This window comes from Grammomys surdaster, unplaced genomic scaffold (genome assembly GCF_004785775.1).
Source record: "Grammomys surdaster isolate TR1022 unplaced genomic scaffold, NIH_TR_1.0 126198, whole genome shotgun sequence".
Taxonomy (NCBI): Eukaryota; Metazoa; Chordata; class Mammalia; order Rodentia; family Muridae; genus Grammomys; species Grammomys surdaster.
The window spans coordinates 1,709,207-1,735,681 of record NW_021621003.1 but is presented as its reverse complement, the minus strand read 5'-3'; the positions used below and the strand labels follow the sequence as shown (position 1 = coordinate 1,735,681).

Sequence of the window (26,475 nt, the reverse complement as noted above, 5' to 3'; positions counted from 1 at the left end):
AAAGAGAGCAAATCCACTTTTTCAAGTAAGTCCCTAGGGAAAAGAGAAGCTCTGGCTCCTGATGGAGGAACAGTGTGACTGATTCAGGAGGGTGAGACTTCCTGCTCACTTGGTAAATGATGGGACCCTCAAGAAACTAGGTTTGCAGATGCCCTGTGTGTAGTCCTGTGTGGAAGCCTGAGTGCAGCCCAGCTTCTCGGAATTAGATGCTATGCTGGGAACTTGGTGTGTTCTACGGTGGTAAGTGTTGTTTGAAGCAGCCGCAGCTGTGGCTGGAAACCATGGATCTCAAAGAGTATCACACTCAGATTCGGCACTTCATTCTGTCGCCTCTCAGATGTGTGGTGGCACCGACAAGTCTTCCTCTGGGAACTTTGCTTTGCTCAGTCACAGATTCAAAGATGCTTTTGCGTACTTGAGACAGAATGCACAACTAAGAGCAGTTTACACTGTGGCACAAACTCTGCCGTCACAAGTGGTCTAGAGAGGAGGTTTCAGGACCAGTGAGACAAACAGTTTAATGATATCAGCAATGTTATAGTTTGCTTTCTGTCACTGTGATAAAACACTGACTAAAACCAACTCAAGAAAGGGTTTGTTTCATTCACACGTTATAGTCCCATCACATCAAGGCACAAACTTGAGGCAGGAACCAAAGCAGGCACCACAGAAGCACACAGCTTACTGGCCTGTTCCATGGCTTGTTCAGTCTGCTTTCTTTTACTACCTAGGACCACCTGCCCAGGGATGGTACCACACATAGTAGGTCGGCCCCTCCCACATCAATCATCAGTCAAGAAAATATACCACAGACGAGTTCAGTGGCTAGCCTGATGGAAGGACTTCCTCTTTGAGGCTCCCTCTTCCCAAGTGGGTTAGGTTTGTGTCCAGTTGTCAAAAAGTAACCAGCACAGATGCCTGATTTCAAACCTTACCTCCTAAAACAAAGCAAGATGCTTCTTGCCCTGCTGGCATAGCTCTTGGTTGGGAGTGACATGCTTTTCAGAGCTCCTGCAGATGCCAGCAGTTGAGTTCATAGACCCACTCCTAAGACACTCACTAGCAAAGGTGAGTCACTACATCTGAGCACACTGCTGCCCGAGAGAGTAGGTCACAATCAGCAATGGTTATAAAAGAAAGTGGCAGTTATTGGATGGACCATCAGTGGTTTCTGACAGAATTACAGTAGGGTTATTAGGAGAATTAACTGCAGAATATTAAGTTCATAACATGCTGCTCAATTGATGTGAATTAACCCCAAGTACTGAAACCACTGGGTAATAAAATCTTTGAGTTGTACAATACGTGCATTTAAAAGTAATGACATTTGTTAATTAAATTACTTATTCAGAGTAAGTAAAATATGAGCACAGTTGCTTAAATGATGATATTCAAAATGTAAGTAAGAGTCTTTTCTATGAAATACAGAATTAAATATACAATTAACAAAAGTGATTTTTTTCTGATAATTTATTTTAATGAAAAGACATGTGAATCTAGGTGTGGTGGCACATACCTGTAACTACTCAGGATCTAGAAGCAGGAGGCTCAAGGGTTTGAAGCCATCTGGGCATGATGGTACAGGCCATTGATTCCTGCATTTGGGAGGCAGAAGCAGGCAGATCTCTGTGAATTCAAGGCCAGCTTGTTTTACAAAGTGAGTTCTAGACCAGCCTGGGTGACATAGTGAGGCCCTATCTTAAACAAAACAAAATGGCTAGCCTATGCTACATAGCAAGGCCCTATCTCAAAAATAAAAACTAGTTCTGGTTAAGCAGCTATACTTATACTCAGTATACAGCTTTATAAAAAGCTGTATAAGGATATAGTTAATTGGGGGCTACTCACAAATTCAGATTATTTAGCCAAAAAGGTTTTCAGCTTTGAGACCTAGGTTTGGTTATATGATTGAGCTTCTCAAGGGCAGGGTTATATATCTTATCCATTATAAGTGACCGACGCTTAAAAAGACAAGAGTGTAATAATGATACATTTGTGTATTTTGTCCGGGTTATTTGGTCTGTCCATCCAAGACATTTCACCCACAACTAAAACAAGTGGAGCACTGTCTTGTGCTCTGCAGTGTGCTCGGTGCACAGAGATGAAAAGATACAGTCCCTTACCCCTGGGAGCTCAGGCTAGGGAGGGGTAGACCTAGAACTAGATCAGAGGTAGGTACAGAGGCGGGGACGTGGGAGGGCTTCCAGGCTGTGTCTGCACTGGTTCTGAAGACCGAGTTCAGTTCTCTAGGTCTAAGATTGGGGACCACCATCTGGGAGTTGGCTAGTGCATGGAGAAGTTCTGATGATGGTCGCTGGGAGTAGTCATCTCCTAAGACAGGAAACGGTCACACTCCTCAGTTTGCCTGAGTGAGTATTTATTTCATCCCAATGTTTTAAACAAGTGTATCCACATTTTGGAACCTTCCCATGGCTGCTGGTGAACCTGAGTCTTTGCAGCATGTGCTGAGGTGTGGCTTCTTATGTAATCTTTCCTACAGATGATGACCTATGAGTGGTACTTACCCAAGATGGCGAGGCATTTACCAGGAGTACACTTTCCTGGGGACCGGTGGAACCCTGTGGAAGGAGTGTTACCCAGTGGGATGGTCACATTCAATCTCTATCACTTTCTTGAAATGAATAAACAGTAAGCATTCTGTTCATATAATAGCTTTTCTCAACTCTGAAGCTTTTCTAAAATTGTTTCTGAAGCAGCTGTGTGCCTCATCCACAAGACCAATTTTCTACCTATTTCTCTGTCACCAGTGAGATTATCTTTGTAATTAAATTGAATATCTGTGCATAAATGAGGCCAGGCAGAGATAAATGGTATTGTTCTGGGTAGAAGAAAAATAAAGACAGATTAGTAAGAACAGCAAATAAGATCTTAGCACAATTCTGAGAAATTGGAGATGTGCCTGCCTACTTGAAATCATTGCAGGTGAATTGCAAGCAATTACAGGTTCCTCCTGATCAGCACTGTGGCCCCTTTTAATCGTAAAGCATTTTTTTTCCAGGAATAATCACTATATAAAAATAGCTTAAACATTTATATAAAGGATAAAACATTTTTATAAATAAGAAAACCACCTCTAGTTTATGCTAGCTGAGGATAAAGTAAGAGAACCGTGAATTCTGTACTTGAGAATATAAAATGATTTGGAGGTGAGGTCAGGAGTGTGCTGAGCATCGATTGCTTCTGTCTGAGATGCGTGGGACTGGCCAGGGCTTGAAACAGAAGCATTTATTTCACATTCTGTTTGTTTGTTTTATTGTGAAGAGGACTTGAGAAAATTTTTATAAATTCCATTGTCACATAGTTATCCCTTGGTAGAGAAACAATGATGCAGATTTCAGTGTGCTGCTGAGCCAGTTTTCAGTGGCTCATAGAGTGATGGAAAGGGAGTAGACGCAAATGTGCCGTCACACTAGCACTGAATCATTACACCCAGAGTAAGATGTAACACGCCGTTAGCGTTCCCAGATGGATGTTTTTGTGAATTTTATTTAATTCAGCTTTAAGACTTTTCAGATATCTGCTTGTGTTAGGCCAATAAAAAGATAAGTGAGGCTCAGTTTCCAATCCAAGTGGTCCATGTCTACTAGTTGGCTGTATACAGTGATGTGAATGTAACCAGCCACTGGCCAGTGTGAAACATGCCATGTGTGCCTGCTGAATACATTATTTGACTACATAAGCTTGGCATTCTAGGAACACAGACAAGGAAGCCATTAATTTTGCTGGTGGGTGTTCATTCAGCATTTGTTACAAAATGAGTTGGGGCTGGAGAGATGGCTCAGTGGTTAAGGGTGCTTGCTGCTCTTCCAGAGGACCTGGGTTCAGCTCCTCATTCCCAGTTTACAATGTCCTCTTCTGATTCAGGATCCAAGGGTCCAACATCCTCTTCTGGCCCATGGGCACCCTTACACACAGGAGCACACACACAGGAACACACACAAACAGAGACACACACACATACACACTGTATATGTAAAAAGAAAAAGAAATGGGAGTCTAAGATGTTCCAAGAACAATATTATAGGAATATCTCAGCTCCCTGGGAAGAGAGACACTACAGAAAAGCCGCCAAAGACAGCACTCTTGTCATTTGATCACCTGGTCTGAAGTCTAGCTGTCTTTAGCATAAGTCACTTATTTACGCCCACATGTCCAGGTCACCGCACAACTGGTGGGGTTTGTTTGGGTTTTGTGGACAATATAATCCTGCTTCTTTTACCTCACAGATCATAAGCTATTACCATCTTTTTGTAGTCTTAAGGTTTCTGTAAATTGGATATTTAACAATTTTTTTGTTTTTAATTTTTTTAAAAGAAAGATATTTATTTTATGTATATACACTGTCACTGTCTTCAGACACACCAGAAGAGGGCATCAGATCCCATTACAGATGGGTGTGAGCCACCATGTGGGTGCTGGGAATTGAACTCAGAACCTCTGGAAAAACAGCCCGTGTTCTTAACTGATGAGCCATCTCTCAGCCCATTTTTAAAATTCTTTATTTCTAGATTTTTGCTGTTAATGATAATCAGCATTCTGGCTCACAAAATTTTATTAATATTTTTGACTAACAATGGTCTCAGGAACAGTATTGCCTATTGTTATCTGATTTTAATGTTTTTAACATTAAAAAGTAGTATGTGAGCCGGGCAGTGGTGGCGCACGCCTTTAATCCCAGCACTTGGGAGGCAGAGGCAGGCGGATTTCTGAGTTCGAGGCCAGCCTGGTCTACAGAGTGAGTTCCAGGACAGCCAGAACTACACAGAGAAACCCTGTTTCGAAAAACCAAAAAAAAAAAAAAAAAAAAGTAGTATGTGTTCATTGTAGAACGGTATCTTTTAAATACTGAGAAAATATGGCTCAAGGCATTAAACATTGAAACTGTTTCATAAAAGTAAAGGTATAGTTTAGCATCCTGTAATACTTGCTATCCTTTCGAATTTTTGACTAGACTGAGATTATAAGCCTTTTGTATCTAGCCTGTGTGGGGGAGATAGAATTTTAAATCATCAGGATAAAGAGCACTAGCATATTAGAACACCGTTAATAAACTATGCTCGGCTGGAGGGATGGCTCAGTGGTTAAGAGTACTATCTGCTCCTCCAGAAGACCTGGTTCAATTTCCCACCACCCACATGGCAGCTCATAACTGTCTGTAGCTCCAATTCCAGGGGATCTGGCACCTTCAGCCATACATGCAGGCAAAACACCAATGCACATAAAATAAAATAAATCTTTTTTAAAAACTATGCTAATAGTAATTAGAATACAAGGATCGCACCCAGACGAGAAATGATGGATTCTGAAGACATAAGCAGCTATGGTACTTTGGAGGCCATCGTGAGACGTCCCCCTTGGTACATACTTTTAAGGAAGAAACCTAATTTGTTGACCACTATTTTTCAAAAAACATTCATTAAAATAGACTTTTGGGGCACACATTTCTATGAGCCCTGATGTGTACACTTATGTGTGACATCCCACAGTCAGGATACAGGATAGTCCAGTACCACAGATGCTCTTGTGCTATGCTTGTATAGCCAAGCTGCATTGACAGCCTCAGCGTGGCTGCCAGTGCTCTGCCTCTCACTGCTGTGATGCCGTTGTTTCCATATAACTGAAGTCAGGGCATAACTTAGAGACCTTCATGCTTTACTCAGCATGATGGTAGCCTGAAAACCAGACTGTTGACTGATTGGGCCTGAGAGCCAGGAGGAAGCTGAGGAAGCAGGAAGTTCGGGGGTTCAGTACCAGTCTAGGCTACTGGAGAGTTTAAAGCCAGTATGAATAACTTTGACCTTGCCCCATAGTAAAAAGAGGATTGGAGGCAAGGCTCAGCATAGCGTGCTCTTGGTGACTCAGAGTTGAGCCTCCGTGTGTGCTGGGGCTGGGGGTGGGGCAGGAGTCCTTGAGTGTCATGGAGGCTTTCTCGATTCAAGTGAGCAATCACTCAAGCAACGGACAGTCCACAGCCATCACAGCTACCCAGGCCAGTGACTTCAGGGTCCCTTGTCTCACAGACTCACAGGATGAGTTTCACAGATAACGGAGAGGTTGAGTTTTGTTATAGGTGAAAGCTTAAGAGAGAGGAAGTAAGCGGAGGTCTGTGTAGCAAGAATAGTCCCTGGCAAGGGCTGCCCCTGAGTGTCCTGCTCTAGGGGTTGATACATTTTTATTAGATGGAGGCACTGTGTAGGGTGACCGGGCCAGTCCAGTTGTCGCACCCACAAGGTATTTGTGTACTTCTCCATCCTGGTGTCTGAGCTGGAGTTCAGGGCACACCTAAGGGGTCTGACTTCCTGAAAGCTGTGCTCATCAGATTGCAATGCAAAAGGAGAAAGATGAAAACAAACCAGAACACACACCAGTACCCTTAAACATTTTTGGTCTTTTTTCCTTCGGCCAGTAAAACCAAGACCATTTTGACTTATTTTTGACCCCACATCCCTGCCTGACCAGTTTTTCATCATTTCTCAGAGTCTGTCCAAGTCCTAAGGAGTATGGTTTGCCCTTTGGCCAATTGCAGAAGCCCCACTTGGAGCCAGAACTCCATGGCACAGGGAACTCATGGCTCAGTCACCCCAGTGTTTTCCAGTTCTCTGGGGCCTACTTTCTTGGTACTTTGGGCTAGAAAGCTTTTATCTTCTGCCGAGTCCTTCCTTCTTTCCTTCTTGAGACATGGTCTATATCAGGCATCAGACTGAGCTCATACTGCTCTTGGAAGTCAGGGTTTGGGGATCCTACCCAGCCACCACTACCATCACCCCACCGCTGCTAACCCCACAACTTCTACAACATCACTCCCATGCCTGATGACAGGGAACCCCACCCCAGTCTTCCAGCCTCAGGACCCCGTTCTAAGCCCTTGGGCTTGAAAACTGGGAGCTGCCTTTGTCCATCCCTCTTGTTTCGGTGCTAGAGGAGAAAGAGGATGGAGCCCTGATGATTTAGATCTGGGTTATTTCCTGGGTCTTCTCATCAAGGCCCTCAGATGACTGCTGCTGGCTTCCTCCCAGAGCCTAGCCGAGTGCAGCTGAGTGGAACTGTGACTTCCCCAGAGTGACCCAGTCCACTGGAGGTTGAGCTGCATGCCAGATGCCATATGTAGCCTTCAACAGCCCTAGGACACCAGGCAGATGAGAAGGCAGCAAGTTAAATAACTTTCCCCCAAATCATAAAGGCAGAAAGGGGTGAGGGGAAAATGTAAGATCTCCTCTCCCATTGTCTCCTTTCAAAGTTACCCAAGCCTTTTACTTTCAAATCATTCTCCCAATGCGGTGCTCCTTTTTTTTTCTTTCTTTCTACTTAACAACCACAAATTGGAAGAGAGCTATTGTTTAGCCAATTTCTGTTTCTAACTTTCGTAGGCTCTAAGGTTCCTAACAGTTATTCAAATCTGATTAATTTAATTCCAGCCAGTATTTATTATGTGTTAACTTCATGCTGTGTGGCATTCAAAGTTAATGCAGGGAGCCTATCCTCAGGACGCTTCTAGGCTTCTCGGGGAGACTTACAAATGCAAATAATAAGCCCAGAAATGAGAAGAGACAATGAAGTACAAAAGCTGTGTGCCGACCAGGACCTATAACTCTACCTGTGAAATAAGAAGGGGTATCAAAGAAAGCATTTGTTTACATGAGACGCAGCCCCACCAGTTCCCCAGTGATAAGGTGCTGTGTTGGGGTAAGGGGCAGGAAGACCTTTCTCATCTGTTCCGGTTTACTCCTTCCTGTTGTGTTTTGTTTTGTTTTTACAGTAAATAAATTTCATGTACTATACTTAGGAGAGATTTAAATAAGCCAACATATTCACAAATGGTGTATAAATAACTAAGGCTTATGATCTCCAAAATGACCTTCGTGAACTAAAGGAATGTAACATTTAGAATTGTATGCTCTTCTGTTTTGGGTAGAAAAGAAACATTTGTTTGCATAGGAATTCATGAAGGTGACCCAACCTGGAAAAAGGACTATTCACTTTGGCCGTGGGGATCTTGCGATAAATTGGTGCCTTCGAAGATTGTATTCAACCCAGAGGAGTGGATTGGACGCACAGGAGCCATCTATAACTGGACTGAGGCGTATGGGAGGTACGAGCACCTGCTGTACCTTTACGTAGATGTCAGTTCTGTGTGTCTAAAAAGGAAAAGGGCTACATTCTGAGATACCCTTTTTTGTTGTTTTGAGTTTTTAAGACAAATTCTCACCAAGCAGGCTGACCTTGAACTCAGGGTCCTCCTGCATCAGCCTCCCAAGTGCTGGGATTAAAGGCCTATCCCACCACACTTGACTCTTGAGATGCCTCTTAATTTTTTGGCTTTGTTTTTAAATCAATTATTTTCTGCTCACAACAGTTCATAGAACATGAACAGAAGGAGATGGTCTCCTCTCTTCCTCCTGTCTAGAGAATCCCAGGGAAGAAGAGTGGGCTCCCTGAGAGTCGGATGCACCGTGCCTTCTGCTTTCAGGCCATGACACCACATGGTCCAGCAGCCTGTACTTTATCACCCCACCCGTGGAAGGGACACCCGTGGAAAGGGCACATGTGGAAGGGACACCCGTGGAAGGGACACACCTGGAAGGGGCACACCTGGAAGGGGCACACCTGGAAGGGGCACACCTGGAAGGGGCTCGTGAGCTGGGGTTAAGCTTTACAGGCCACTCTTTTGCCCATGACAATTACCACACGTGTGAGCTGGCCGTGTTCCCGATTCAAGAACACATAGTTTAGTATGTGGCTCCATGATACAGCACTTCCCTAGTACGTGGTTGGAATGGGTTATTATTCAGTCTCCAGCACAAGAGCAGAAAGACAGACGGACAGTTTCTGTAAAGAAGGCTGAGTCGGAGAACCTTTTACATGGCTGTCACCAACCTTGTCATATTGCTTAGGGCATTATTAATTTCTTCTTAAACATTTCTACATAAAGTTTGCCCTTACCTATGTGGAAAATAAGTCCATCAAAGCAAATCGCCCCCATTATCTGATTTTTTAAACTATGCATCACTGAGCCTGGTTAAGAGCTTGTTCTGTCTGGCAGAGGACCCAGCTTCGGTTCCCAGCACCCACATGGTGGTTCCATAACGACCTGTAAATCTAGCTCCAGGGATCCAACGTCCTCTTCTGTCTTCTGCAGCCGCCTGCACTCATATGTACACACACACTCAATTAAATAACAATCTTTTACACTACTGCATTATTTACTATTAGATAACCTAGTGTATATAATCAAGTACAAGAAGAACGATCGTGTCAGCAGGCGCTCTGAAAGGTTCTGAGACATGAGAGACAGCGCCACGTTGTTGTAGAACAGCAAGAGCTTGGTGACCCACTTTGATTCATAAGACAAGTTGGGAAATTACAACCAGCTGGCTGTGGTGGCACATGCCTAAAGTCCTAGCACCAGGAGGCAGAGACAGAAGGATTGCAAGTTCAAAACCAACCTGATCTACATAGTGAGACCCTTTCTCAAAAAATAAATTTTTTAATTACATTTTCCTCAGATAGCCATGAAGATTTTACACACACACACACAGACAGAAAGAGAGAGAGAGACACACACACATTCTTTCTTATTACCATTCTCTTTAAGCAGATACTTGATAAGAAATTTTAATTATAAATTTCTTAATTTTTATTATATACTTCTAATTATAAAACTCTGGCTGGCAGTTGTTTGGCCAGAATTCTTTAAGCAGCCCATAGTCCAGCAGGGGTTTAGCGAGGCCTGTCTTCACACTGGCTCTTGGCTATGTCCTAGTGTGCCCTGTGTGCCTCAGGGACAGCTGCCCAAAGCCTGTAGCCTCTCCCTCTTTGTCCTCTGCCCCCTTGAGGCACTTACTAAAATGCAAAGCTTTGGTGTGATTATTATCAGTACACCCAGAACCAGCCTGTTCTAGTTATAAGATTATAAAGCAGGCATTATGTGTTCATACTGTAATGTAACCGACGGATACTGTTTTTCTTATAACTATAGATTTGACCCATCTTCTTGGGAATCCGTGGCCAACGAGGAGATGTGGCAAGCAAGGTGAGTGATCTACATTTTATTATTTGCAGCCTGTTTTTAATATGACAAAGAAATAGCCCGTGGTACTTTTCATTCTGGGACTGTGGATGAGTGGAACTAAAAATAACTTGAGAACAGCTATGTGGTTCAAGACATTGCATTATTATGCATGTGTAATACATAGTAATATTAATAATCTTCATAATAACCTGTGAAGCTCTGTTATCTCCAGTTTATAAAAGAGCGAGGCAGACAGATTTCCAAGGGCACTTAATGACAATGATGGAGTCAAAGCTCAGTGTAACCTGAGGCACTCCTGACTCCCGTGCTTCTGTTCTATAATTAGGCGTTACAACCATGTCTCTACTTGTGCTATGCCAGTTTGTCATTAAAGCACTCAGCTAATACTTACCAGAGGCCAGGTGGGGTGCCAGGCCAGAAGCTACACACGAATGTGACACAGTCCCTGCCCTCATGGAGCACAGTTTGTCATAGTAGACTACATGAAAAGACATCACCCACTACTGTGACTGCTCACAGAGAGAGGCATGCTGTTCCAGATGGATCACTTCTTGGTGGCACTGCTGCTTTTCTTGGTCCCTGTCATTATTTTTAAATAATCAACCAACAGGGGCCTGCAAGATGGCTTAGAGGGTAAAGACACCTGCTGCCAAGCCCAGTGACTTGAGTTGATCCTTGGAACCCAAAGGTGGAATCAACTTCTATAAATTGTCTTCTGGTTACCACATTCAAGACACAGCTTGTAGGCTCACACAGATGCAAAAAAAAAAAATCAATGTAAAAAGTTAAAATAAAATAAAACCTACACAAAGCAAACTTTGGCCAAAACATTAATACAAAAGTCCTAGGCAATATAGAACAGGGTCTCTCACACATATGGAGTTCTTCCTTCTGCAAAATATGTTGATACCCAATCTATGCCAGAGATTATGTTCTGAGAATAGAGTTAGGGTAAAAAGCATTTATATATGTATAAAGATTTATTAAGAATTACCAAGAAATGCAGCTCCTTGGGCGAGTAAAATGGCTCAACAGATAAAGGCGCACTTGCCTCCAAGTGTGCCAGCCTAAGTTCAGTCCTTACTACTCACGTGTTAGAAAGAGAAAACTGATTCCTGCAAGTTGTCCTTTGATTTCTACATTGTAGCATGTGTAGTCCTGTGCCCTGCCTCCACATACACACAAAATAAATAAATAAAATGCAATAAAAATCTTCTGTTTAAAGAAAGAAACATAACTCCAATATAAAGGTTACAAAATAGCTATAGTATAGTTTGTATCAGAGGGCTTTTTGAAAAAGTTAGAAAATGGCATAAAGTTGCCAGTCTAGTTTCTGGGGCAAATAGTCACAACGAAGATCTGATCAAAGATTCTCTGCACAATTGTTCATTGTGATTGAATCTGAAAGATATCTCATAGAAAAAGAAAGCAGGTGATTATCTGGGCAGGTCCTGATATAATTGGTGTGCAGAATACAATTTGGATGTTTGGCTCAGTGTCCAGCCACTGTTTTGAAGAACTGGTTGGCCATGACATGCATGTGGTGATGGGCACCTCACGGATGCACTGGGAAGCCCAGCAACGCTCCCTGTCTCTGACTGCTCTTCCATTACAGCGATGGGCATCCACAGGGAACCACACGGTGATGATACAAACCTTTGTCCCAAAAGCTTTAGTGCTGAGTGTGAGTGTCCCTGCGCCTTTGAGGGTTCTGTTGGCGAGTGTGAGTGCTGCTGTCTTTGGGAGGCTTTTGGATTGCTGTTGGTTCAGAGAAAATTTCCATGAACATGAGAGAATGAAGAATGCATACAAGAAACATTGTCCATTCCCTATCTTGATGATTCTAATGACGGTTCTTTCCCCACCCCCAGGATGAAGACTCCATTCTTCATCTTCAGCCTGGCTGAGTCTGCCTCGGTCCCTGCAGATGTGAAAGCACAACTCTACACTCATGCGTATAAAGTATGGTTCAGCTCTGCTGCAGGGCATCACTGGGAGGTGGAAGTGCCTGGGCTGGAGGCAGGGCATGCAACAGAATCTTTACCCTTTCATGTCCAGGTTATTGTGAGCATTATAAATCAGCACACATGGGGAAAACATTTGTGTCATAAACAATGTTGAAGTTAAAGGGCACCCTCCCCCACAGTGCCTGGACCACTGCCTTCTGTGGCAAAGGGCACAGTGTACATGTGGTTGAGTTAAAGGACCTGAGATCAAGCTTATAGATTAGCCTGTTTGGTTCGCTGATCACAAGGGCCTCCCAAAAGAGAAACCAGGAGGGATTTGGAAATGGTATCCACTAGCCATGGAGGTGGAGGAAAGACTGTGAGCTACAGGTCTAGAAGGTTCTGGAAACTGGGAATGGAAGGAATAGATTCTTCTGAGCTCCAGAAGGAGTGAAGCCCTACCGACGCCTCAGCCTCTTATCTTGGGTGCAGGACAGCAAACCTTTGATTTTTAGCCAAAGTGTCTGTCACTCTTCGTTGCAGCATCAAGAGGAAACTTACGTAATGGCTTTACTAAAGCAAGCTCTGCCATGTCACCCTCATGCAAACCTGACATTGGCTACACATGAAGTGATAGGAGCCCTGAGGACAGATAAGCTACAGAGAGAGTCTTGTCTTCTAACTGACCTTGGGGAGCCCAACACACCTTCAGAAGACATTGCTAACCCTCCTCAGGAAAGGCACACAGAGGAGAGGCTTGCAGTAGCAGTTTTGATAAAGCTCTGGTTTTAGCACTGGCCTGAGATAGTCTGGTAGTACTAGCACTGGCACTACTAAGAAGTCAGCCAGTTTGCCATGCAGAAGCATACATCCATGTTAAGGGCCTGTGCACACCGAGCTCAGCCCTGCGTATGCGAGCAGCTAAGTTCCCTCTTTCTGGGCTGCCATGGTTCTACTCAGCCAGTACACTTGCTTGCTGCTGAGTTAAAGCAGCATGGTGTCCAGTCAGCAGGACTCATTTTGCTCCTAGACTTTGAACATTAACTCACTTTTATTCGTTCTTCACTCACGACATTTGTTGAGCATCTACTCAGCACGACACAGTGCATTAGAAAGAGTCTTGTCCTTGCTGTCACAAAGGCAGCAGGCTCCAGAAAGGATGTTGAGCATGATCCACCCCTCACTCACAGATGATGCTTAGATGCTCGCAGAGGTGCTAATGGGGCCTAGGGAGCTGAGCCTAAGTGCTGGGGAGAGATGGCATGAGGGGCCATGCTGGAATATCAGGGTGAGCTAGAGATCCCAAAAGGGAAGGAAGGAGGGTAGTCCATAAGGAGGTAACTACAGGGGCAAAGGCAGAGTCCTCCAGGGTACACCATTCAACAACAATAAGAGATTCCGTTTTTAAAGGCAGCCCGTAGAGTTCTGTCTGGCAGCTAAGAGAGTCAGCATCTAGGCCCACTCAAGCCTAAATGTCAACTGTGAGTCATCAGTGTGCAGGAATAAAGGGAGCTATTCTGAAAGGAGCTTGGAGACTGACAGGTTAGTAAATCTCCAAAGGGCAGTCACCGGCTGTGGAGTTCCTGACAAGGGCACTGTCTTACAGTAGGCATTTATCTGGCTGCTTTGGAGGAGATAATGAAGAGGATGATCTAATTGGTCCATTTCAACTACATGATATTGTGAACACAGCCCTAATTAAAAGACCCCTGCTCTGGTCTGTCCTGAGAGTCTACTGGAACACTCCTAGCTACCCAGTGCTAACTTGACAGTGAAATTCCTAAGGAAGCAAGAGGCTTGTTCTATTTTGCAAGCTAGTCTCCAGTTAGCCCCTTGTTAAATGTTGATGTATTCCTTCTGGAAAATTCAATATCAAAACATCTAGACCACTGGTGGTATGACTCAGCTGCCAAGCCTGATGACCAGAGTTTGATCCTCAGAATCTACACAGTGGAAAGAGAACTAATTCCCAAAAGTTGTCCTCTGAACTCCACATGTGCACCGTAGAGCTCACGCACCCACGTGGATGCATGAGCACACACACACAATTTTTTTTAAATTTATTCTTCTTCTTGCTTCTACTGTCTCTGCAGTTGGGAAATCCACAATTCTGAGTTTCTATGGGCAAGGTTTTGGCTGTTAAGATGGTGACTTTGTAGGGTGCTGTGAAGATTTTTCAGTATTGCCCTTTTAGGGAATCTGTTGATTCTGTTGTGCCTGGTACACTTGATAACAATGGAATTGTTTGGATTGTATTGTTGCTAATACTACTATTGTTTCATGTAGAGTAAAATCCATGTAAATAATGCGAAACAAAAGTTTAATTCTGCCAAGTTCTTTTTTCTACACTATCTCCTAAAGAAAGCTGTGTTTCCCCACCCCCACCCCACCCCCAGCAGCCAAATTTAGAGGTTTAGCCACTCGGCCTGTTGAGTAACTAGCTTTCCTCCAGTTAGAACTAAATCCTTTCCCAGAACATCTTTCTGTAGGAAGAGTACTTTGTCCTAACACAGTGTGTCTCGGTGTCCTGCAGCACCCGGAGCCCCAGAAGCAGTTTCAGACGGAGCACATTTGCCTCCTGCGACTGCAGTAATTACCAGCATCCCTGCATTTTCTGCATGGCCTGGCAATGATTAGATTTTTACTGTAGGCTGCTTGGATTTTTTCCCTTATGTTATTAATTCTTCTCTGTTTTCTGGTTCTGAAATGAGAAAATTCACCAAGATAACAGTGGAATCTCAACATTTGCTGTCTTCTAGCTTTATAAGGAGATTGTGTACTTGCAAGAAGAACACCCAGTGAATTGGCACAAGAACTACGCCATTGCCTGTGAGCGGATGCTACGCCTTCCAGGGACGGGCGTAGACCCTGAAGTCCTGCTGTCTGAAACCATCAGACATTTTCATCTCTACACTCAGAAAGCACAAAGTGATCCACAGTGCGCAGACATTATAGCTGTCCTCAAGCATCTGAGAAGAGAACTGCAGAGTCTAAGAAATACAAAAAAGGTCTGAGCCAGCAAAGTGTGGTAGCTGTTCCCTCTCCGCTTCCCAAGTCTCTAAAGTCCCGGAGATTCTACTTCAAGTAAAGAAGCTGCAGCAACAGAGTGGAAATCTCAGTGTCTCCCAGATACAAGTATCAAGTGCAGCAGAAACATGTTATGGCTGAAATGTAGGCCTTATGCAAAACTGTGTTTATCTCATGTTCCAAATTAGCATTTCTATGAGAAGCATCCAAAAACATCTGCAGTCCTCATGAGCAACTGACTGTAGGTTCTAGATGAGAAGGAACTGTCTCCACAGACCTCAAATGTTGGCCAGGCTTATTGGGATCCAAAGGTAAATTCTTAAGAAATACTCATTGCAGACCAAAGTCATTTTCTATTTCCTGAAAGTGAGACAGTTTCTAAAAAAACAAAAACAAAAACAAAAAAAACCAATTCTTGTTATATACCTCATTACATTTTCTTTTTCTTTGTTAACTATAATTATTTTAGTCTTAAACTTTATACTATATACCAAGTATCTGATTTTTTTTTAAAAAAACTTTGAGTTTTGTCATCTTCATTCTGCAGCCCCTGAAAAGGAAAGCTAGTTTCATGTTTGCTCATTTCTGTTGCAGAAATTGGCAAATTAAAAAGGCATTTTATATGTCCTTAATTAATTTCATATTTATGTTGTCCTTCTCTTTGGATTCACAGATCTAGACCCAGTAATTAGTAAGTAGCTGCCCAGATGAACAAAGGAGTGTGGGTGAAAGTGGGGGTGAGGACGTCGTTCAGTAAATTCATTTCTGTTTCAGGCATCTTTTATACATATTACTAAAGAGAACATAGCAAGAAAATGCAAATAATAATAGTTCTTTATTTTATTATGACAGTTAATTAATAGCAACCTGTTTTAATGAATAAAGTCACTCAGAGTCCTTCAGCACTTCCTAAGTAGAGGCCAGAATCTGTAGGGATTCTTTCCCCCTGATTGGATAGCTCCTAGACTCCGAGCACTATATAGGCCCCTGTATAGAAATGCTCACTAATGAAGAGGGAGGGCTAGAAGCTTGTCTGCATTCAAAGATCACTGGTGAGTCATTCAGCAAGAAAAGGCCCCTTACCAGGAATAGTCACAGTTCCGTGGCATTGTACTAGCAAAAGGGTCTGATCAAAGGTCTCCCGTGGAGCTTGCATGGCTCCCTTTCATACTACGACCATAATTAAAACCACTAATTCTCTTTTAAAATGCTGCAGGATGCCATGTAGGCATCTGTCTGGAGTGTCCTTTGTGATGTCATAAGCTGTTAAGGACCAGTGCCGAGGGCTTTTGAGTGAAATGCCAGTCATGAAGGTGCTTCAAGACAAGGGTACCTCTAAAAGCTTGACAGGGCCTTGACTGCACAATTCGAGCTGAATTTGCCCCTTGTCAGCTGCCAGTAAATAAATCTCAAAGGGGGAAAAGCTGAAGTTTCATTACCTGATCCATGGGGCTTTGTTGGTTTTGGCATCACACAGGGGAAGCTCTTGCTCCTCCATTCTCTGGATTTGAAGATGTCCATTGGAGCCTGCAGTGCCTGGACAGGGTTCAGAGCGGAACCTTTTGAAGAGTGTCAATAGTTGTAACAGTTCAGCTGTTAGGAAGACAAATACATGGAGGAGCTCATTAATCCGCTTTTGGCTCTCGGTGCCTTTTGCCCTTTTATCACAGCCTTATTAGGCTCCTGCTCATCTTGAACCAGAAAAAAACTGAATTGAAGTTGTTGAGTACTAATTGGCAAAGACTTTTAATCATGGGCCAAGAACTTTCACTGACTTGAAAGTAACTTCTCCACAGGGAAGAGCCAGAAACCTGGTTCACCTTAAAACAAAACCCTGTTGGAGCTCAGTGCGGTGTGAGAATCGAAGGAAGCATCGGTAAATTGTCTAAGGGTATCCACTGGAAAGAAATTATGGAAGATTGTGACTTTCACGTCTCTAGGGGAGAAGGACAATAAAATCCAAGCATTTCTTCAGAAACCCTTTATTGGTTCAGAAAAATTGCTTGAGTATGTGTGGTGACCATGTTTGTTTGTGAACATCCTTCTGTATGTGTGACTATTTCTCTGAGAACCTACATGTACACACAGTATTTATTAAAAGGAACAGTTTCTGTCTAGCCTCAGGAGTGGCAACCAATGTTTCTTTGAGAACACCTTTTAAATGTGTGTCAGCGTATAGGCATGCCTACTTCTGAGTGTGCTTTGCACATGAGATTATTAGCACATGGCATATAGGTTATCTGATATTTGTACAGTAGCGACTTTAGATCTCTTTGACAAAGCAAATATATATATATATATATATATATATATATATATAAATATATATATATATATAGAGAGAGAGAGAGAGAGAGAGAGAGAGAGAGAGAATGAATCACCACAACTATTTAAATTCCTTAAAACCATCGGTAAACGAAAAAATTTCAAAGCATTTAAGCATGGTTAGCCTTGGCTAGCCTTCTTCCCCAGTCAGCTACTTGGAAGAATCTTTTTCCTTTCTCCTGTGTGAAGCTAAAATTGCTTTTCCTTGCTTGCTCTTGCTTTTCCTTGGCTGAAGCATAACAGCATAAAATCAGATAAAGAGCTCCCTTCAGTACAACCCCCAAGGCTGAGGAGGGCATGAGGAGATGGCTTCTCATATAGGATTTGGCCAGCATCCTCCTCCGTGTCCCTGGTGTGTCATGGGTTGGCAGATCTACAGGAACCCCACAAGGCCAACTTCTGCCTGGAGGATAGCCTGAGGAGCTAGTAGGAGCCAGCAGAGCTGTCTGTCTCTCCACACACTCCAGTGCCCTGCTGCCTGGACCCTGAGGCCAGCCCACACCAGAGGGCACAGGACAAGGGCATTGTGGCTTCCCATATTCACTAGCAAAGCACCGAGTGAGTCCCACTTCCCACCCTTCTCTGCTTCCTGCCGTGGGAGCATGCGCAGTTGAGAGCATGCGCAGTTCCCAGCGCTTACTCCCTCTTGTTTTATAAAGAACCTTTTAAGAAAATTCATGTATTGTTCTGTTACTCAAATTGTTGCCAAAAATTAAAGAAAATTACTTATAATATATTCAAAAATGTGAAAGCTTACTGTAGAGTTTGTAAATGTTACCTTGCTCATGCTCTCAGTGTTTTCTGATGATGAAACTATGATGTTTAGCCATTAAGAGATTTAATTAAAGCAAGCCAGGTTGGGGGATGGGTCAAGTTATTATACTTTGCTGATAACTCGGTGTCATCAGATTAGGATATGAAGAGTAGATTTTTATATTTACATATTAAAAGTTAAACATTGTGACTCCTTAATCATACTTCCATTAATATCCATCAGCAGTTAAAATGAGTGCTTTTAATATTCAGGGGAAAAAAACACTTAAATTTCAAAGGTTAAAAAAACGAATCCTATTACAGCAAATCCTTTTGTTCTATTTCTGATATAATTTTACAAATGCACTATCATAGGGTAATAAGATTCTGAACTACTCAAGTGCTGTGGCTAGGTAAAGGAAATGACTCCGGACCCCTGAGAGACTCACACCGTTTCCACTTATCCCCAAGTTCTGTTGTGGATGCAAAACCATTCTTAAGCTTGCACGCCAAACAAGTGAGGTTTCCAAGGATGCTGGGAACATTAAAAGCCAAGCTCTTGGCACAGCCCTGCAGAGCAAACAAGGAGTGGAGGCTTAGCCGCGCGCACTCAATGAAGACGTCATTGCCAGGCCTCTCGGAAGGCCTGTTTGATTTGGATCAGCACGGGTGATATCTTTCAAAGCCCAGAGGGTAGTGCAGTGGGCTTACCTGGTTGTGGGGAAGCCACGCTAACCAGGGTGTATCTTGAAAAGGCTGTTATTCGGCAAAAAAAGAAGTAACTTCACCAACACAGCATGTGTTAGAAAGATTAGCTCATGCTGTTAAAAAATAAACGCTGGTTGGTGGGAAGGGCAGGTAGAGGTCCCCACCCTGTGAACGTAAAGCCAGCAATTGTTGGCCTCTAAAGGGCAACTTTCTGGCAGAACCAATGTGTTATGGGTTGAAAACTAATTTTCAATCATGAAGATATTTTGAAGAGACTTAAAGTTTTCAGCTGCTGAGATTGCTTCATTTCAAGATAATGGTCAAAGACCAGAATGTATAGATCAGGGACAGCTGCTCTCGAGTGCTCGGCTTGCAGCATCCAAACACTGGCTGTCTTGTCCATGTGTCCTTACACAAGGATATGGTAACTGGTAAATTCAGATGTAGAAAACAAAACAAACTAACAAAAACAGAGACCTAAGTCAAAGCCGAGAGCTCATCCTCTCAGAACGTTGTTGTGTCTGGTGTGCGTCTTGTTAGAGGAAGAAAAGTACAATGGACCAAACGGTATGCAGCAAGCTTCCTCCATGGAGCCCCATCCCTAACCCTGGAATCAAGTCTTTATGTTGGCATAGGATACATGTTACAAGCTAAAAAATAGACATGAATTTTGTCCTTTCTATCAATGCTGTCATCTATTTAGAAGTGGTGCCTTAAAGGGATTATTTTGTGAGAAAATGTTTTAAAGTGGAAATGTTAAATTTCCCTTACTAAATGAAACATTTATTCCCTTACATGGCTGAACCACTGGAAGTAACTTTAAAACTTGAAGTTGTGACTTATCTGTGAAAGTGCTAAAAACTAAAGAGATCACACCCTTTGGAAAACCAGGCCAGAATTCTTTGCCCTGGTGAATCACTCACTAACCAGAACCTCAAGTATCCCAAAGGACAAGAAGGCTTCATGACACTGTTATACCAAGTCTTTTCTTTTCTTTTTTTTTTTTTTTTTTTTTTTGGTTTTTCGAGACAGGGTTTCTCTGTATAGTCCTGGCTGTCCTGGAACTCACCCTGTAGACCAGGCTAGCCTCGAACTCAGAAATCCGCCTGCTTCTGCCTCCCAAGTGCTAGGATTAAAGGCGTGCGCCACCACCGCCCGGCTTTATACCAAGTCTTAAACTCCAAATCTGCAAGAGTGAAAATATTGAAGATTTTGAGGTCCCAAATCGTCTTACCATGTCATCCCTCAAGATCAGCTTTGAAAGTAAAAAAGGAAGCATTGCAAGATTGTTGTACTAATAATAGTACTTTTAAAAATGAATACACAAAACCAGGCACCCTTTGCAGTTGCTCTAGCAACAGGTTCCTAAAGTAAGCTCTTAAGGAATTACACATTAAGTGGAAGGTGATTCTTTCCCCCAAAACTCAGGTTCCTTTGACTGTAGAGTTAAATCAAGCAGGTAGAAGAAATTAAAAAAAAAAAAAAAGATTTGGAGTTAGAGAGATGGCTCTGAAATTAAGAGCACTTGCTGTTGCAAAGGATTTGGGTTCAGTTCTCAGTACCCACACGGAAGCTTGCAACCATCCATAATTCTAGTCCTAGGATCATTCTAACCTCCCTCACCAGGCATGTACATGGTACACTTGCATAAATGCAGACAAAACACTCATACACATAAAAACAAATATTTAGGAAATAATTTACAGATAGAAAAACAGAAAGCCAAAGGCCAGCATAAGATCGTGTGACTTGCTGGGGGAGAGGGCTTATGCTCAGTAGTTCCTACTTAATTAACTCGCTGAGTTTTAAGTCAGAGCACATTCATCTTCTATGACTGGTCTTGACACCACCGCTTATCTTTCGGCAATCAGAACATGAACCACTAACCTGTGCACTTAGTTGCCTTGGTCAGGACAGCCTCTCGGTATGTAAGATGGAGTGGCTGTCAACCTGTGGATCATAAAGTCAGCATAGGAAGAACCGACCAGGTTTTTCCTAATGAAATAGAAGGAAAGCATAAGAATGTACCTGAGCTAGCGTGAGGTAGTATTATTTTATAAAACTCAGTTCACTTTGCATATATGCATATGGGAATGTATAACATCATACTAAATGTAGCTATTAATATTTACATCTAAGTGTATGGATTGAGTTGCAATATAGAATGTGCTTCTTACAGAACATGGTAGTACACATCTGTAATCCCAGCACTCAGAAGCATTAGCTTGAGGCTAGCCTTGGCTACATAGCAAAGACACTGCCTTGAAAACAAGACTAAGATCTATTTCTTATTAAGAGTCATGGTAAAAATAAGTGTTTCACAGATACTGGTTTTGGAAAACTAAATGCCAGTATGACTAGTAAGGGACCTCTGAGTACAGACTACCACATCTTATCTGTCCACAGAAGCTAGGAATGGTGGTCCATGCCTGTAACCTCAGCACTTGAGAGGAGACAGGAGGATTACCAAGAGTTGAAGAACAGCCTGGGCTAGGTAGTTCCAGGCTAGCCTACACTAGAGTGAGACCCTGTCTCATAAAATAGAGAAAGGGGTAAGTGTGTTTGATCCTATCACTAGAGAAGTAGAGCCAGGTGAATGTCTGGGTCTGGTTGGGCCGGTCTAGTCAAACTGGGAGCTCCAGCTTCCATAAGAGGTCCTGTCTCAAAAAATAAGCAGCAAAGCAATCGAGAAGCACACCTGTATCGACCTCTGGCCTACACACACACACACACACACACACACAGAGAGAGAGAGAGAGGGGGAGGGGAGTAAGGGAGAGAGGGAGAGAGAGTATATAAAATCAAAATCAACTTATCACAGGAAATTTAGACCCATATATAAACTTCTTTCTCTGATCCTTCCTCTCAGCATGTGATTTCTTTTCCCTTTTTTCTTTTAGCAGGGCCAGATGTATCCCTGGATTTTCACTGGAAATTTCCCTGCCCTTTCTGGATTCAAGAATCTATATCCAAATTAAAAGGGTTCTGTATGATAAGAGACACTTTGAAATCCAAGGACTTACTTACTAGCACAAATTACGTTCCAGCTGACTCAGCAGCCGAGTGCTCCATCTGAAAACTGTTGGGCTACTTTTTCTATTTCTTTGCCCTGCCTAAGCCAACTCCAACACACAGTGTACTTGAAGAAGCACATGCCCCAGATCTATGGAGTGGTCATTCAGTTGAGAGTTTGATTTTGCCCACAGTAGCACAGAACAACCTGAGCTGCTATTTATGACTGTTCTGATAGGTCCAACCATTTTATTTAAAATGCCAAGGACACTCAGTTAGAAAATGGCTCAGTGGATGAAGTGCTTGCCACACACACCTGGCCTGGTTCAATTCCTAGAACCTAGGTAAATGCCGAAAAAGAGACCAGACTCCACAAAGTTGTCCTCTGACCTCTCCGCTCATGTCATGTCATGTATGTCCCCTCTCTGTCTCTCTCTGTCTCTCTGTCTCTCTGTCTCTCTGTCTCTCTCTCTCTCTCTCTCTCACACACACACACACACACATACAGAAATACATACACATTGTACACATACATAATAATAAAATATTAAAATAATACATATCCAGCTTCTTTTAAACATTTTTTAGACTTTAACATTTTGTGAGTATGAGTGTTTTGCCTGCATTTATGAATGTATGTATGTATGTATGTATGTATGTATGTATGTATATGCACCATGTGTATGTGTGGTACCCAAGGAAGTCAGAAGAATGTATCAGTGCTGGGAACCAAACCCCAGGTCCTCTGCTAGAGCATCAAGTGCTATTAACGAACGAGCCATCTCTCCAGCCCCATGTGTCTAGCCTCTTAATTACAAGTCAGTTCCATGCTGATGAGAATGTTACTTCCAAATCTGGCTGAGTTTTATGTATGATTTATAAAAATATAATAGTAAAGACTATTATAGCAATAGTCTTGGTGACATTAACCATCAGTTGAATTGCTTCAGTGGCCACTTCAGTTTTTTATTGACTCAGAATTTAAAGTAATTTGGCCTTTCATCTTTGGTAAGCAAGTAAATTTGGTGCCTCCCATGAAATTAAGACCCCCATCTATAACCATGCAAACTGTGTCTTTATCAGACACACAGAGCTGGCTACTTCACAGGGCCAGCGTTTAGGAGCACAGTATTTTTATTCTCATTGTTCTCTCATAAGCAAACCAGTACTTGCTTTAAAGGGCCCAGTTCTGTTGAATATTTTGGGTTAATTTTTACCAAAAAAGGTATGAACTTATACAAGAATAAATCCAACAGGAATTTTATGTCAAGTCAGTCTCCTAACACCCCACAGTAACAGTGCTGACGGCGCTATGAATCCTGTGAGTTGCCTGCAATTTTGATGAAGGCTATTTTTTTTTTTAAGCAGAGCATTTGGTCTGAGAAAAAAACCTTCTGAAACACCTTCATCTCAGTCCTACCTTGTCCACCAGATGCTATTCCCTGCAGGCGGTCAGTGTGAGGACCTTGGGAGAGGTGGCGCTGCAAGCTCCTTTGAATATTGTATGAAGAACTACATGAGGTGGCATGTCCCTGATGTTCATGTTGCCTCCACTGGAGCCAAGAACAGGAATCTGATCCTTCCCAGCTCTCCTATTCACAATCTCAGGGTGGGCAGACTGTTCTGGAAAGCACAAGCCTTTTCTAGAACTGCTTTAGAAGCAACGTATCTAGCAGCAGTTAGAGCTAGGCTCCCAGTGCTCCACCGAGCAGCAGGGTTTTTTTTGAGCTTTGCATGTTTGGTTTGGTTTGGTTTGGTTTTTTTTGAGACCCAATTTCTTTCTGTAGCCCCGGCTATCTTGGAACTCACTCTGTAGACCAGGCTGGCCTTGAACTCAGAGATCAGCCTGGCTCTGCCTCCCAAGTGCTGGGATTCACCACCGCTGCCCTGAAAGTTCTATATGTATTAATGTCCTTCTCTGTGGAATGCGGCTTGAGTAGATTCCACGGCAGGCCTGTGAGGATCGATGGGTTTTGCAGTCTGTTCAACAGCTGCTCAAAATGTTGGCTATGTTGTTGGCTATCAGTAAAAATGACTATCTGCTTTATGTCCCTTAGTAATATAAGTCTTCAGAGCCTCCTTGTGGCCAGGCATGATGGTGAGTTGGAGGCCAACCAGGGCTATTGCCTCACCTTAGGAAAAAAATAAATAAAGGGTGTGCGGGGGGAGCTTTTGGTACTTTACTTCTCATTTGCTTAAAATGTGCCCACTAAACACACACTTGGAAATGTGTACATGTTGGGGAGGGGTGCATGCTCAGTGTACCTTTATGTCTGTGTATAGAAAGTAGAGGTCAACCTCGGTCAACCTCAAGTGTTGAGCCTCGGGAGCTGTCCACCTTGGACAGCTTTTGTTTTTTTTTTTTAATTATTTATTTATTTTATGTATGAGTGCACTGTGGCTGTCTTCAGATACACCAGAAGAGGGCATCACATCCCATTACAGATGGTTGTGAGCCACCATGTATTTGCTGGAAATTGAACTCAGGACCTCTGGAAGAAAAGCCAGTGCTCTTAACCACTGAGCCATCTCTCCAGCCCCAATCACCTTTTCTTTTTGAAACAAGTCCTCTCACTGGGACCTGTGTCTGTCAGTTAAATGAGGCTGGCTAGGCTACTAGCCTCAGGGATCTGTTTGTTTCTATCCCTGCAGTGGCATGGACTACAAGGATGTAGCATACCCAGCATTTTGCAAAAATGCTGGGGATCAAATCAGATCTCCATGCTTGCATGGCAAGGCCTTTACCAACTGTGCCATCTCCCCAGCTCTATGTGGAAAAACTTAATAATTCAATTCAAATTGCCACAAAAACTATAAACAATGCTGTTGAAATTATATAGATAATTGGTAATCACAAAAGGGTAATGACTAAGCAAATAAAGAAATGAAACAAGTCTCATCAATTAGAGAGACATGTCTCAGCCTTGCATGTGTGTAAGGATAAACCGACAGACAGAGAGACAGATAGAGAGATAGGTGATAGATAAAAGATAGATCATAGAGATAGATAGATAGATAGATCGGTAGATAGATAGATAGATGAATACACGTATATGTAAAAACCACATGTTTATGATTTATTCCACATGGCCCAATTCCCACTGCGATGACCAATCTTCTCCTTATATTCGTTTTTGAGAAGGAAACCTAACCATATTACCCTCTCCTCAGCTTCTCAATCTCAGAATTTGCCATCTATACATTTGATACTATTCAGCTTCATACAAATGATACAGATTCTAGAGCTCCGGGGCTTTGAAAAGAGCAGTCCTTCCTGTCAGCATCTCCACATACTTGCAGGGTTCCTAGGGCAGGAAGCTCAACATCCTGTGCACATGGCTATTGCTGGGTTCTCACATCCAGCCTGAGGTGAAGGTCGCAGATTTCTCAGTAGGGAAGAGGGGCATGCCCACATATCTTTTTTTTTTTTTTAAAGTGAGCACTCTATTCATTCACTCATTAAAAAAAAAAAAAATCCTTAATAAGCATTTCCTGAGCTCTTAAAACGAATCAGGCCTGAGTAGCAGCTTTGAGACAGATACTAAGCAGACAGGGACTCTAAACCCTAGGAAGTTGTCCTTTAAGGAGGGGGAAGAAGGCAAAATGCAAGTATAAAAGGTACCTAAGGATCCTATTACCACTAACAAATCTTACCCAAGCAAGGAAATCCAACACACTTTCTAACTGTTGGGAAAACTGCTTAAGAAATGGTTACCACTTCCTCTCCACACAGTCACTAGTTTCCACCCACTGCGATGCCTGCATCTTGTTCTCAGGTTATCTGGAGCTCTGATGAATCCACAAAGGGCTACACTAGACCCAGAAGGGCCGTTTACCAGCACGCTCCTTTTGTTACATTTGCTGTGCACACCCACACCTCTGTGCCTTGCCTTCTTTGGCTGCTTCTTTTCTTCCTACTGCTCTTAATGGCATCTTTACAAAATCACTGCTGTCTCCCTACAGCAAAGAAGTGTTCTCAGTTCTCCATCTGCCATGATCATAACAGAGAAAGCAATGAGAGGGTAGACAAGTGTGTCCCTGGCCCAGGCTCATAGCTAGCTCTCTTTACAACCACTACTTGGGTTCCTCAAGAGCCCCATAGTCTCAGGTAACCTTGGCACATACCCCTGCTCAACCATGCTGTAAAGCAGGCCCTGATTCCACAGAGCACCAACAAAGAACCCTTGCTTTGCTTCTTTAATAGTCTCGCCCTGGATGTCCACTCATTAATTATGAGAAAACATCACACAAACAAGAGACAGTCAACAGAACACTCGGTGAACACCGTCCAGATGTCCCAATGTCATGAGAGATGAGAAGAAACAGAGGAAGGTGTCACAGAGCTGAGAAGACTTAATATAGACATGGCAGCAAAATGCACACTGGTGAGATTAAAGCCTGTGGGGAGGCCCACAGCCTCGCGCTGGTGTGCGTTTCGGTGGAGTCGTGTGAGACATCCGTAAGGTGAAGTCGGGTAGACAGGTGCTTCCCGAATAATCTTTGTGACATTGCTGTAATTCTCCGACCTTTCCAAAATAAAGGGATTTAAAAGAAGCTTCTATACAAAGCAGCTATTGCCCCCTGACTCTTTGTCATCTTTTGTTGACTGCTTTCAGGCCTTGGGCAGAACAACAGAGAGGACAATGCTCTTTG

The 26,475-nt window shown here is 43.0% G+C and overlaps 1 protein-coding gene across 2 annotated transcripts in view; it reads left to right on the top strand.

Moving 5' to 3' along the window:
* Nucleotides 1-17,141, top strand: part of Tmem260 (transmembrane protein 260) — a 60,612-nt gene extending 43,471 nt beyond the window's left edge. The window contains exons 12-17 of one of the 2 annotated variants that reach the window (XR_003710162.1): nt 2,501-2,649; nt 7,934-8,110; nt 9,998-10,051; nt 11,923-12,013; nt 14,757-15,335; nt 16,502-17,141. Coding sequence is in view for 1 of the 2 variants with exons in the window: in XM_028758589.1 (XP_028614422.1) it covers nt 2,501-2,649; nt 7,934-8,110; nt 9,998-10,051; nt 11,923-12,013; nt 14,757-15,011 (726 nt within the window). In the remaining variant the exon portion in view is untranslated. Of the gene's footprint in view, nt 1-2,500; nt 2,650-7,933; nt 8,111-9,997; nt 10,052-11,922; nt 12,014-14,756 lie in introns of both variants that reach the window. The other variant, XM_028758589.1, reaches the window with a different exon arrangement.
* The last annotated feature ends 9,334 nt before the right edge of the window (nt 17,142-26,475 follow it).